The following is a 14,539-nucleotide window of genomic DNA, read 5'->3' as shown; positions in this document are numbered from 1 at the left end:
ATCTGCCATAGCGTCAACACTGTTATTTCTTGACGTTCCGCTGATAATTTGAGTTAATTTCTTAGACTAAACTTCTTACACGTGCTCCATTAGCCTTAAGGGGGTATGTTAGGAAAACAAATGAAATACACTGTTTGTGAACATTTCGCTGGTAAGATCGATAAAAAAAACAGTTTGCCCGTTTCCTCATTATGTCGGTTAAACATTCAGGCAGCATTTAGCCCCTCTCAGAATGTATTAGCTGCTGCAAATTCGTAGCATGTTCACACAACTCTTGCGAGATGGAACTGCATGAAAAGCTGCTCTTACAGGCCTGAAATGATTTGCACTTCAGTGGATTGATCGAGCTTAAAATCCCATTTGGTGTTTGCGATCACTCACAAAGGACCGGAGCCGGCGTATCAGTTTCTGTTTTTTTGAGTACACGACTGTAGGGAAAGGGACGCTTCTGGTGATTGGAAAAGAAAATAATACAGAGTGAGAAAGTATTCACAGTGGGCAAAAATGAGACGACAACATCAATTCTGGGACATAAAAAGTTAAAAGCGATGAGTGGCACCTTCATCTCTGTGCATTGCAGCACAGTGGGACTTCAATTCATCTCCAGCTGTGAGGTTCTTTTTATACTTTTAAGTGAGTGCTTTTGAATTACCTTGAATCATTTGTTCCTGATTTCTCTTTCTTTAAGGACGTACAGTCTCTAATTATGGTAAGTGCGTTGAAACAAACCATCAGGTCCTGTGCGTCACACTTAAAGCAGTGGGAAACGGTCCTTGAGAGTATCTAGTATAGTACCTCGAGTAAATTGCGGAAGAGTGAGAGGAGTAGAAAATAGTTGCTCATCGGGAGGTAGATGAAGTCAAGTTAAAAAAAGAAAAACAGGAGCAGTATGGAGAGCAGCGTATGGTAATGGGGCCGATTCGGGGCCCCTTAAGAGCCATGAGGCCGGCAGTAAGCTGAATGCCACTGTCACACTTACTGCGTGCTATGTGTGCCGAGGAAATGCTGCGGTGATAGCGCGCAGCTAACCACTTAAGCATATTTAACTATGAAAAACAAATCCCATTTGAATGTCAGCAGTGAATTTGTGTCATTTCTGCTGTTTTATAATCTCCATTGAGAATCGGCTGGCAAACATCCCGCAGCCATTACGGCGGCAGCCACCCAAGGAAAACGCTAATAAAGTCTGAGACAGCTGGGCCAACATGGCGGCGGCATGGAGATGCAGCTTTGCAGGTGCTGTGGATCTACAATTCATATTCCACCAAGAGGCCTGTTCATCATTCCTGTCAGACTTCTGATCATATCTTATCAGAGGATAGCAAAAAGTCGCATACACAGGAATATCTGGGCTGACATTCACAGCGTGCTCTTCACACTGCTGCTGCCACTCTACTGCACTACTAGTGTTTGGCTGCATGTCCAGAGCAAATATTACCTGTATATAATAATTACCTGTGCCATACAAATCACAGGAATCACCACACAGCAGAGCAAGGGTTCTCTCAGGTGGTTAAAAAATAAGTAAGAAAGTGTATAAAATGCTAATATTGGACTGCAAATATGCGGGCAGGCCATTAATATACCCGAGCGGACCCCAGGTGAAATATGTGTGGGAAACACTGCAATCTATCCATCTGTTCTGCACCGTAACCTATTCCAAAAGATCCACGGAGAAGCAATTGCTGTGGAAAGGATCGTACAGCGGTTTGATTGTCTCCTTCTCCTTTTCATTTTATGGTCGATTGCAATCTTGGCTTTTACGGTGCATCCTGCCGCCAGCTGTACCCGCGTATGTAGAAATGGTTTAACAGTACTGCCTACCAAACGATGAACCAAATTATCTAGCCCAGCTCATTAAGTCAATGTAGACTTGGAGAGAGTCTGTCATACAACCTTGTATCCTTCAAAAATGTGATTACATTCCACCTGTTCTCCTAATCCTTCTGGAGCAGCTGTTCACTCTCTTTCTTGTATTGATTGCACTCCATGCGAATATGTTCTACATTTCTTCTGACATCATTTTCAGACTTTTTCTGAGACCCGTCTGATCAAACCTCCTATTTACCCTCCTAACACCCTGTGCATTTATGGATTTCTGAAGTTTGCACTGTAATCTCCCTTTATTGTCCCTCCTCCTATCTTTCTTGCCACGTTTCCATTATTCCTTTTTTAATTACTTGTGCAGTCCCCGTTGAAAACACACTGTTCAGCGCAGATTATATCTGGTAAAGTGACGGGTTCACAGATCCAGTCCTTGGCCTGCCGAACTGCTCACAGACTCATCGAGGCGGCCCCCGATGGTATCAAACATGTTTGATATTTACGATTTACAAGCCGGATGATTACATTGGCACTCTGAGCCGGGCCACAACAGCCAATGAGAGTGGCATCCTGGAGCTTCCAAGCAATAGTAAAGATTCTAGCGCTTGAGGCTAACATTAGGTAGCCTGCTCCAGTTGACAGAACCTCCAAACTTACCTCCAGTTCTCGCCGAATAATAGAAACCCTTTGCTGACCACTCATCCAAGACTTTTCAACGCACTGATTTTTTGTCTTTTCTCATTGCAACGCGTTGCTACAGAAAGTTGTTGCACCACGCTACTGTCCATTTTGCTTATGTCTGCTTGCCCATGACATCACGTGAGAGGGACCATGTGTTAGCTTCAATCTACAGAGCCACCAAGCCAGAGTGCCAAATTGCACCAAGTTGAGCGCTTCGAACGGTTCTGGAGACATGAATTTAACAGAATGACAGACAGACAGACAGACAGACAGACAGAGATGAATTGCTTTATAGTTAGATTGCTTTTCCTTTTCCGACGGATAAATCCACAATATCTTTCTTGCTTGTTGCATTGTTGGCTGTTTTGTCTGCCCCTCATTCCCTTTAATGCCTACATGAGCAGCAGCCAACAGATTCTCACATCCTTTTCCATTCTATGAAATCTGAACAGGCTCGAGTGAGTTTCTAGCAGTAAATCTCCTCTTATTGATTTCCAAGATTTTATACTTAGGAGCACAGCAACAAAATCTGTACATAATACCACCTTGTCTGATGTAACTTCTCAACCTAGTGTAGAGCTATTATTACTGCCATCTTTTGAGCTCTTCTCTCTTAAGTTTTGGTGGGGGGGGGGGGGGTATGTGAATTCCTATGGTTATTTTGCTGTGTTGGTCTTTAGAACCATCACGTATACACTTCTGAACAATTGAAATATGTATTTCCTAATATATTGCTCTGCTAGAAATCAGCAGCCTGATCAATAAGTCTGAGCTTGAAAATTCCAAAATTAATACGCAGCCTCTAAATATTCTAACTCGCTAACTTTAGCTCAAGGCTAGTGTACAGTAAAGTAAACTGACTGTTTGGGGCCAGAGACTCTCGCTGTCAAACTTGCTTCACACACCATTAAACCACCACCACAGCTGATCCGATAAGTGTAGTTATGTTCGCCAACATCCTTATCCTGGAAGTAGCGAAACACACTTTTGGATTTCTCCGGGTTGGTTGGAAACATTCGAGATAATGGGGGGCAGCTGTGGCTCAGGAATAAAGCCAGCGTCTTGTAATTGGAAGGTAGCTGGTTTGATTCCCCTGGTCTGCATGTCAAAGTGTGCTAGGGCAGGATACTGAACCCCCAAACTGCTCCTGCCGTGCTGGTCGGCACCTTGCATGGCAGCCAGCGCCATCAGTGCATGAATGCATGTATGAATTACTGTAGGTCGCTTTGGACAAAAGCGTTGGCTAAATGCCCTAAAATGTAAATAAGGAGAGTACACAACTCCACCAAAAAAAGAACACAGGCCCAGTTGTTTTTTGACATTTAAAGACATAATATACATATTATGTCTTTAATGTTGAAAAGATTGAAATAGTTGCTGAATTTAGATACGTTGGTGTGATCATGGCTCCAAATCTTAGTTTTAAGGAAACATGTAAAATTAAGAAATGATGAAAAACCAATTAATACAACTTGGCAAATTGTAGACAAATTAGAAGCTGTGTTTCTGTGGATGCAGCCAGGATTTGCACTTGAGTGGGTTGATTGAGCGTATAAACACCAAGCTTAGAAATACTGGCTGCAGTCCTTCCCCACATGTATTATTAAATTACATGTTTGGGGCAGGCCGGAGAAACAGTCATTAAACCACTGGAGTCCCTTTACAAAACAAACCTTAACAATTCTGGCTGAATAGCCGACTTGATATCATCACTGCAGGACATTGGAGAAACATCCTCTTCTGTGCTTTGAGTACTTTATTCTATTCTGTTCTCCGGTACTGTGTCTCGTGTATAGCATTTTAAACGCTTCGGCCTCTCCTCCACTGCGTGACTTTGTAAACTTTAGTTCGAGAACTGTAAACCCACAAGACTGTCTTCTGTAGGAGATTGTGCTGTACCCTTTCGTTGCACTGCCTGTGGGCAGTCCGCCTTCCCTGTGAAAGCTCAGTGGAACGCCCTACGCGACTGTTGAGAGTTGTTGTTTTGTCAGTAGTTTTAAAGTCAATTGGACTAGTGCTGTGCTTGATTCCTTTTGCTTGGTATACACATCCTTGCTTTTAATTTGTCTAACATGCTCACGATGCTGACAAGGTGCATGTGTGTAATTTAAACTGTGTGTTTCGTCCCGTTCGTCTGGTTTGCTCGGTGCCGCGCTGTCACTTTGTGGATATTTTAATTGTGACCTGCCAGGAGACTGCTGATGAAGATCCGCCTCGGGCTAACCCTGCTGCAATGCCTCACATAAAAACATTTGCGCTTAATATTGTACGCTCGTCCCTACACGAATGAAATATATAAATACACAAATTTGATTTGTACAGTATTGTTCAGGAAAGACTTCCTCCCTCTGACAATAAAACAGCAATTAAAGGAGCTGATGGGGTAAACATGGAGATCATAGCTGGGAAACAACTTTATTTTGAAGGGCTGCTTATTGAAAAACGTAAAACTGATTTGTTCTAATCCCATCACATCCATCTTGGTTGTTCTATTGCAAATACACTGACTCCAACTCCACAGCGATAACACGTTTATTCTGAATTTGATCATGTTTGTCAGCTGGGGAAATGATAGGGTTACTGATTTTCCTTCCTCCCTCTCAATTCATCTTTGCACCATTGTGTACAATTTTTGATTTGTAATCTAAAAATGCTTACTGATCCTGTTGAGTATGAAACATCGCTAAATAGCTTATCTTTAAATGGATGTCCTTACTGCGAGGGTGACACTTTGTTTCGTCAGTTGGAATTTGCCGTGGTGTTCAGTTGTTGCAGGGAAAGACAATATTCAACCCCGACTGAATGTGATCATTTGCTAATCCTTTACAAACCCACTCTATTCAATGTTTTACCTCATACACTTAATGGAATTAGGACGAGGGCAAGAAAAGTTGAGAAATGCTCCAAAAACACGTTTGGAACATTCCACAGGTGAACAGGTTCTTTGGTAGCAGTAGATCGTATCATGACTGGATATGTGGGGTGCCGTTTAGCTCAGTGGGTAGAGGAGGCGTCCCATGTACAGAGGCTTGGATATGAAAGGGGCGTCCTCGAAAGATTCAGTCATTCACAAGCAAGGATTGAGTGAGGTTCAACACCTTGTAGCGCACATGACTGTACAAAGGATGTTATTACAAGTAGAGCTGTTGTCTGTAGTTTGGATCCTGTTTTTATTCTTGTTTAATAAAATGTCCAAACTTTTTGAGAATCAGAGTTGCAGTTGATGTCTGGAAGTGACTTCTAGACAAGAAGCTAATTAATCGTAGTTGGCAGGAGTAAGAGCCAGATGTTTCAAGGTGCAACATGTAAGAATTTCAGTTGAAAACATTCCAAAACTTAAATAAATTAGCAATAGAATTAGATAAAATGAAAGCTTTAAAATGTATTACATATATCTATTGTGTCTCAGAGATATCACCTGAGGTTAGCATGCTAACCAGCTGGCCCAAGCCCTCTCCTGGTCCAAAGCTCCCATGCTAGTGATCTTACAGCAACACTACCTCGGTGCCCCGTGCTCCGACTACTAGCTGCACAGCTAACTGAGCTATTAGCAAACAGCAGCTACAATAAGCAACAGTTACAGTTACTCTGGTTAAATACTGCCCCCAAATTGTTTTGAGTCAGACTCGACACGTGTCCAAATCTTACATATTGCACCTTTAACCGAGATTTTGCCTGCTTTGGAAATGTTCTTTAGGTGTTTGTCACAGTGTGCATCATTATATAGTTAACCCTACATGTAATATCAAAAGTGCTTCTCTAACAGGAAATTCACCTGTAAAGCTTCATGCAAAAAGCTCAACGGTAGCTCAGTGTTTAGGTGCAAATCCTCTGACAGTCTGTCCACACAGGTGGTGTTGTAACAGTGCAAAGTAAGCAGAGCAGCCGCTTTAGTCCTCTGTCAATGTCTGCACGAGATGTGTTCAGGCTCAGTGTTCAGAGTGGGCCATTTGTGGTTTAGCAGGGCTGAAGCTGCATGTGTAAGACAGAAGAAAATCAACTCAAAGCGCAAACATACTCTTTGAGTCATGTCATGTAAAACATGAGCGAAGCACGACCCTCATGCGGATTGCTGTATTGATTTAAACTGAGGTGTATCTTTTCCTTGAGATGGATGAGTGAAAAACACGGCCTCCTGTGTAGACAAGCCTTCAGGGAAAAGATAGCGGTGGATCGTTCAACGCTGGAGACCACTGTGCAGTCTGCTTCCTATCAATAGTCAGTGATGGTTTTGGAGTTTTAGCAACCTGGGGGCGTTTACATTCTACAAGTAAAACTTACACATGCTTTGCTGATTCCAAATTTTTTTAGGCTCAATAAAAAAAAAAAATAGAGCAATTCTCCACCAGCAATCTATGAAAAAGTATCTGGATTCTTATACTGGGAGATAACTTTTTACTTTGTTTTATTTACTGAATAAATATACTATATAGAATCCAAATAGTCTGGAATTTCTTTCTCGTCCAAAAATCACCCACACAGTGTTCGACCAGATAATAAAAAAAAAACTGAATCGTCATTGTAATGGTCACAACAACACAACAACATTAAAAGATAAGTGAAATGTATTAGTTATCTCCACACTTCAATGCTGATGGAAAGTCAGGTGAAATGTTGTACTCCACAAAACATTTCTGGAGCTTCACAGCAGAATAGCTCTGTAGCATTCTCCTTAACAGCTGAGGTAGATGGGGACTTGTGTTAAAATGTGAAAAAAACAACCGAAAAAACAAATATAAAATGGCTCCATACAGCTTGTCCACCATTATGCAGGAATCCAGACACCCAACTGATTTGAAAAAAAGTTATTTACACCCTTCTTCAACCAGAATGTATCCCCAGCTGCTAAGCTAAAAGAGCTAGCATGCACCTTTCTCTGACCCGGGGTGTAAATAACGTCTTTTTAAATCAATTTCAGATCTCTGGGTTTTTAGAGACTTGCATTACACCGGACAAGCTGGATGGAGTTTGTGTAGGTTTTAAAACAAGTCCCCATCTACTTCAGTTGTTTAGGAGAATGCCGCAACACTGTTTCGCTGTAAAGCTCCAGAAATGTTTTGTGGACTTCACTCTTCTGCCCCTTACATGGGTAGGAGTAGATGATGACTGAATTTTCCTTTTTGGGTGAACTTATCCTTTTAAACCACTGACAGCTGAAGTGAAAAAACGCTGATCATCCCGTTACAGCGCAGTGTTCTGTTTGCCGCCAACGTCCCGCTGCCAGACAACACAGGAAACTCCCACGCAACAGGTCAGAGCTGACAGCCTGTTTTTGTGGTTGAGGTTAGAACACTTGTTGGGGCGAGAAAGCCCCAGTTTGTTTTTGAAATTAACGACGCGGCCTACATTACAAATGTGACATCAACAGACAACAGAAAAGAGAACAATCAAACACCCCTGACTGATAACTTCAGGCACCGGGGCCCGTTTGAAGTGGGAAAACTCTAATCCTGATCCGCAAATTGAAAGAACCTCACATCTTGTCTCGCTGTGATGTCGTCAGATTTACGGAATTCGTCTGACTGCGCGTTGGCCCAGATACTGTCATGTTGAAGTGCTGGCTATCTTTTATTCTGTCAACCCAACGTGTTTGGAGAATGTTGTTCTCGCTCACATTTACAGGTCTATCTGATTCCCTTAGCTTTAGCTGAGCAGATAACGGCTCGGTTTGAATGAGCCTGTCTGTTCTGTGTGTGCGAGCCAAATAGTGATATCTTACCTTTTCCCTCGCTCAATTTCTATCTTTCCTGCCACACTTATTCTTGTCAGAGCAGCCGGCGGCCCGGGCGTGTGTGTCCCTGTGTGTGTGTGTGTGTGTGTGTGTGTGTGTGTTGGCTTGAATTAATGTGGGAGGCGGATATTTGAAATTATGTGTGCATATGTGTCTCTGCACTAATGGAAGTTCACAGATGTTCCATGCCACGTCTGGTGCTCCATATTTTTCATCCGATAGGTGCATCGGGTGAATCATAAGAGAAATGTACTGTGTGTCCCTATAACATAAACTGCAAAGGCAGCAGAGGGACTCTAATTTTCGCCGCTTTAATGGGCCAAAACATGACGGCGGCACACATGAAAGAGCTTGTTATCTTTGCTAATACTCGTGGCAGGAGGGAGGACTGGCCCCAAAAAGTGTCTGTTTCTGATGAATAGTTAGCTCATATCGTCAAGTTCAAATGTTTTGAGGCAGACAGAGCAGCCGTTCTTACCTGTAATCTCTGCCTTTTTCTTTATCTCCTCTGTTCCTTCTGTTTTTTAATCCTAGCTTCTTTTAATTTATTTTTTAACTGCAGGTTTTCTGGCCATACTTTACCTGGCTTTTAATAACACCTCAATGCCGAGCTCTCAATCGCAGACTCTGCCTTTCTCCCGTTTTATCTCTCTCCTTCATCCTCCCAGTTCTGTTAAATTAAATGCCTCCCCTTATCTGAGTGAAATATTGTAAATATTGGCTTGGCACAGGTGGGGAAAGGCAATTCGAAAGCAGGTCAAGAGATAAAACGAAATGTTTAACCGACAAATGAAGTGTATCAGCGCATGAAATTCCCTAACATGTGCCGTTATGTGTCTTTTCTCAGGTATGTGGTCCTTCTCCGTGTCTGAGCTGGCCATCCCGGGGGCTGAGATAGGCCGTATCTCGGCGACCGACGCCGACCTCGGAGAGAACGCCAAGCTGGAATATACCATCCTGGAGGGGGAGACCGGGGACACGTTCAACATCACCGGAGTGAACCAAGAGGCGGTCATCACGCTCAACAAGGTGAGTGGAGATGAAGGAAACTGAGGGCTGTACAGATGGAGGGAGAGACTTTTAAAAAAGTCATGAATGACGGGAAGAAGGGGAGAGATGTGTGGAAGTCATGAGAAAGAGGATAACTGGGTAAAAACTAACAGTAACATTTTTAACCCTTAAGTTCGGCATGACAGTCCTCACCATTTTTTATGGTTTTTTTGGAGCCAAGTGACCACAGTTGGACAAGGGAGTGGAGCTTGCGGGCTTATTCATTGCTACACCTCTATCCTGGTTGACAATTGCTCTAGTAACAACTTGTCGGTCACAAGCTTCTTCAATTTATTCTAAATGGGACCAGTATTGGACCAGTGTTGAAGACAGTGTTGTCAGATGGAAGATATTAAATTATTTTCCCACAGCCCTAAAATTATCATCATTTTGGGTGAAATTATCATCTGTGACTCATCACCAAGCTAATGAATAGACATAAATGTCTCTCTGCCAACATCAGTTTTTCTCAAAAGAAACTTGATGTAACTATGATCCATGGAAGGGGGTGCCCATTAGTCATTCAGTCTGACAAAAGACTACATAATAGCCTACATTACAAAATTAAATTACAAGAGAGCACGACTACAAGCCATATTCTGCATGAAAACAGTTATTGCCATAAGCTAAACTAATTAAATACTAAAGTAAACTGGGCTTACTGGTGCATTCAAAACAACTGCACTTCAACACAGCATAATTAAGAAAGAAAGTTTAAGCTCCACCTCAATTAAGCGTCGAGCAGCAGGAGAGGCGACGGCAGCTGTGCTGCCGAATCCTGTTCACTGTCACTGCATGACTGGCTGGAAAGACTTTGTGTGAGACTTAGGATTCAGACGTAAAACCAGCTACTAATGTGAGCGTCACAAAGTGGTCAAACTAGAATGGTACTCAGTAGAGCGCATAACTCCGCCTGGGCCCAACAGTCTCCTTTTGTACAGTCACCTAAATACACTTGATTTTTTTTTTCATCAAGATCCATGCATTTATCTGGATACACACCAAAAAAGTCAGTGGGGTCTATTCTGCATTGAAACCCATTCTCCATCCAAGAGTAGTTGGCGAAGGCAATTATCATAAATTATGGCACTTTTGGTATTGTTGATCGTCTATCGTAAAAAGGGCTAAATTATCATTCAAATGCAATCGTTATTGCACATCTGGCGGCACTGATTGGAAAAGGACTTGAAACAAGCGATTGAGGTCTTACACTCATTAGAAAACAGTTTACTAAGGCAATAAATCAAGTTAGAAGTAGGGTCAATTGCTCATAAGCTTAAATACAATGGGACTTCTCTATGCAACCAGTGGTGGCACCCCCTGCTGGTGATTAGACAGAGTGCTGGTTAATGGCATTGGCTTCACTTTTTTGTCTATATTTTATATTTAGCGATAGAAAGGCGTCGGTTTATGTAGGCAAAATAAACAAGGACAGGAGGGCAGGAGAGGAACAGATGCTGAGGGGGAGGAGGGTCGGTGACATGGGTATTGTAGATAGATTTATGAGAGAGGAGTTTTGTTTTGTTTATGACTAAAAAGATAAAAATAAAAAAAACAACATGTTGCCTGTGCCCATTAACCTGGAAATACACACAGATGCTGTATAAGATTTGACGACAGGTGATCTGAATTCATCTCACGTGTTCTCCTTATTTGACTCCCATCAGACGACAGTGTTTTGAAGAGCTCCTGACAAATGAATTTCCTGCCTGACTCACTGTGATCCAGCCTCTCCTTTTATCAATATTTCCATCTGTCTAAAGCAAACATAATGAAACGCCCGTTCAAAGCTGAGTCAAAGCGTGACGCATCTAAATGGAAATGTTTGCGAAAAGCCTGGGTCTAATTTGCCGGGAAAGTGTTGTGACCGGTTTTGAGGTGTTTTGACGGCTGCCTCTCAGCAAAAGGATCTCCCTGTGTGCGACGTTTTGCGTGCGCGGAGGGATCAATGAGGTTCTGCCTCTCCATCCTGAGTTCAGCCGGCTAACGGTTTCCTTCTGTGTAATGCTAGATTTCAATTTCAAATGGTCATTCCCCTAAGCTGCCTGTCGTCTCCAATTATCACATTCTTATGAAGATGCGTTTGCGCGGCGGGGGAGATGAGTTCTGACACCGGCTCGTTACCGGCGCGGCTTGTTGAGGTACATCTGTGTCTGTGTCAGGAGAGCGAGGCCTCGCGTGTGGCGCAGACTTAATGGGGAGGCAGTCCCTGCGTGGGCGGCATTTCTGAGATGCGACGCTTTCATTTCCAATGAGTGTTGGAGAGGCTTCAATAAAAATGCACGTGTGTCTACATTAATGCCTCTCTGATCCTAGGATCCAAGTCATCACTGTGGGCTTCGTGCTCGTGTGTCCTGTGTCATATGCGTTGCGCCGAGTTTCATGTGGGCAGAGTGTGTCTGCTCGTATATGCAGAACATGTATGGGTGCTGGGATGACGCCGATATTAAACGGTTGTGCTGGAGATGTGTTTTTTAATGTCAACAGATCCCATGAAAAGACCAGAAAAACGCTTTGGTCTTACTCACAAGTATTGCCTAAGTTGCCTGAGCCCTACATATCATGTTCGTCTTTGCATTGGTGCTCTCAAAACCCACAAATGAACCGTTGGTTGAACGGGTGACATTTTTCTACAGCAAACTGTGTAGGTAATTTTGATTCAGTCCCACCACTGAAGTTTTATTTCCAGCTGCACCAAACAGGCTGCTGAAAATAGTCCCAAACAAGTACAATATTTCAGACTGAGCAACGTCTGCAGAAAATTACAGCTGCTGCCTGGCTGTTTTTGGGTAGTTAGTCACTCTTTTTCTCCAAAGGGAAGGTATATGCTTTTGAGCCATTTTTAGAGAATTACATCATCACTAATGGACAAATGGACTTGGGGCAACGGGCAGAGTATGGAAGTCAAACAGCGTTGTGAGATGGACCAGTTGGTTTTGCTCCTTTCATGGGATTTTATTGCCCCCAAAAATTCATTGGAATAGCATTATTTGCGAAAACCAGCAATAAAGGAGCCTTGGTTTGGAGAATTTATTAGGCCACACATAATCATTCTGGTTATTGGTATTTTTAAAATTAATTTCTTAATATTTATTGACTGTGCACATCACAGTGTCCCAGAACCAAAAGTGGTGTCTTGCTATTCATTTTTCATGTCCAACCTATAGTCAAAAACACAATAAAATGCAATCTACAATGATAGCAAACAGCAAATCCAACCATTTGAGATGCTGGAAATAGCCAGAAAGATTTTTTTTTATTTATATCTGGCCTAAACGGTCAGGCAGTTATCAAAGTTCCCCTCCAGACATGTCTTAAATCATACTTAATCAAAAAAAATCCATGCCTTCAATAATAATTGTATCTCATGTTTTATTTCCAGGAAAGATAAGTTTGGTTAAATCATTACAAATTCTTTAACGCGGTCCTTTAATGAGACAGTCTTTGAAACATTACACCCACCCTGCCCTCATTAAAAAAATGCTCATTCAATAAATATGCAAATATTGTTCAAAACTTAAACCCTGGACAAATTTTGTCTACTTTAGAAAAAGTCCACTCTCATGTATGTGTTTGTGAGTTTTCCACATTACACTTGCAAATTGGACCATGATTGGCTCTCTAATAGGGCTGCATGATATTTAAAAGAAAAACTGACATTGCAAATTTCTGGTATTCTCCGATATATATAACGATAAACCCCCCCCCCCCCCCCAAAAAAAAAACAGACATTTCCACCAGATATAAGTTGAATTGCTCTATTTGGAAATAATTAATCACCATTCATCTCCTGTAATAATAATTGGGGTAATTCTATAGGAGAGTGCATTTTATCAAACAACCGAAACCCTACTTTTGTTGATAAATTGATTGTGATTAGTCACTTAAATCAGAGTAAATTAAGCATTATCAGACACATTCCTCTAGTAGACAAGTATTGGAAAATGAGAACTGTGCAATTTTTCTTTCTGTATCAAGCAGCAAAAAGTTATATCATGACATGTCTGAGTTCATTTGCCCTCTTGACCTTGATTGGGCGTCCAACGATGTGGGTATTGTGCACATTGTGATGCAGATGCTGGAACGATATACTGCGTTGTTTTACCCCCCACATCAGTTGTGGCAAACTCCTGCTGAACTTTCTGCACCTGCATCATTCTGCACGTTGAAGCTCAAACATCCGAGTGAAGGAACAAAACCAAAATGCAGTTTTTGACTGGAGCGGGACTTTAGGACTCAGGAGTCATTCTACTAATCAGTCAATCTGCTAAATGGTTTCCGGCGGCAAATGTAGCCTTTCTGTTGAACAGATGGCGTCAGTCATCCTGTCTCGCACACCTCCAGGAGCAGTGTCTCGCTCCTGTACGGTGACAGTATTCTCCTCAATATTTGTCGGGGTTTTAAAATGGTCACATATTGGACTTGAAGAAAGGCCTCCAAACTTGTGTGCCCCTTAGATTCTTTCATCAAAAATGTTTCTGAAATGAAGCCATTTTGAAAAAGTTGAGACTGTTTCGGAGCATAGAGACAGTCTGCACAAAAGAAGAGCAATTTGGCAAAATCTGTCAGGAAAATTGCATTCAAAAGCCCATTTCAGTGAAGCCCTTGTGAGGCTCCGGTGTTTTCACTGGTGAGTGCAGAAGTATTGTTGTGTGTGTGTGTGTGTGTGTGTGTGTGCGTGTGTGTCAGTTCTTGAAGTCAGGTAGCCATGCTGCAAGTGCATGTGGATTCATCACCGTGTAAGGCTCTGTCTCAGGTGTGTAGAGCAAGATTTCCAAGCCCTGTATGAGCCGCTTTGAAGAGAAGCAGGGAGACAGGGAAGAGGACTGGATACCCTGAGAGATGCAAGAAAGAAAGAAATCGAAGGCGAAGACCTGCGAACGAGGAGAAAGAGAAGGGATGAAGTATGGGAGAGGAGCACTGAGGTGGGGGGGTGTGTGCTAGAATGAGGTCCTGAGAGGCAGTGACAGCAGAGAGTGCAGTGTAACAAGAGAGTAAGAGTATGAAGGAACCGCAGAGAGATGCAGAGACAGCGAAGCTGCAAATCAGTGACAGCCATAGAGAGAAATTAGCACAGCTAGAGACTGAGAGGCACAGAAAGGTAGAAATGCACAAAGATATTAAAAAAAAAGAAGAAGAGAAAAAAAAGCTAGAATGAAGAGGTAGATAAGGAGAGGAGGCAGCATGGCAACAACAAGAAGACAGAAGAAGCCAGAGCAGGCAGGGTGGAGGAGGAGGGGGGGCGGAGAGGAG

General features: G+C 42.5%; 1 protein-coding gene across 4 annotated transcripts in view; it reads left to right on the top strand.

Annotated features, from left to right (window-relative positions):
- cdh24b (cadherin 24, type 2b) overlaps positions 1-14,539 on the top strand; it is a 173,717-nt gene that overhangs the window by 117,102 nt on the left and 42,076 nt on the right. For all 4 annotated transcript variants that reach the window (XM_030402440.1, XM_030402442.1, XM_030402441.1 and 1 more), the window contains exon 6: positions 9,084-9,265. In XM_030402440.1, coding sequence (XP_030258300.1) covers positions 9,084-9,265 — 182 coding nt within the window. The remainder of the gene's footprint in view (positions 1-9,083; positions 9,266-14,539) is intronic.

This window comes from Sparus aurata, chromosome 21 (assembly GCF_900880675.1).
Source record: "Sparus aurata chromosome 21, fSpaAur1.1, whole genome shotgun sequence".
NCBI classification, from domain to species: Eukaryota; Metazoa; Chordata; class Actinopteri; order Spariformes; family Sparidae; genus Sparus; species Sparus aurata.
The sequence above is the reverse complement of the archived record's forward strand: the minus strand, read 5'-3'. Positions and strand labels throughout refer to the sequence as shown.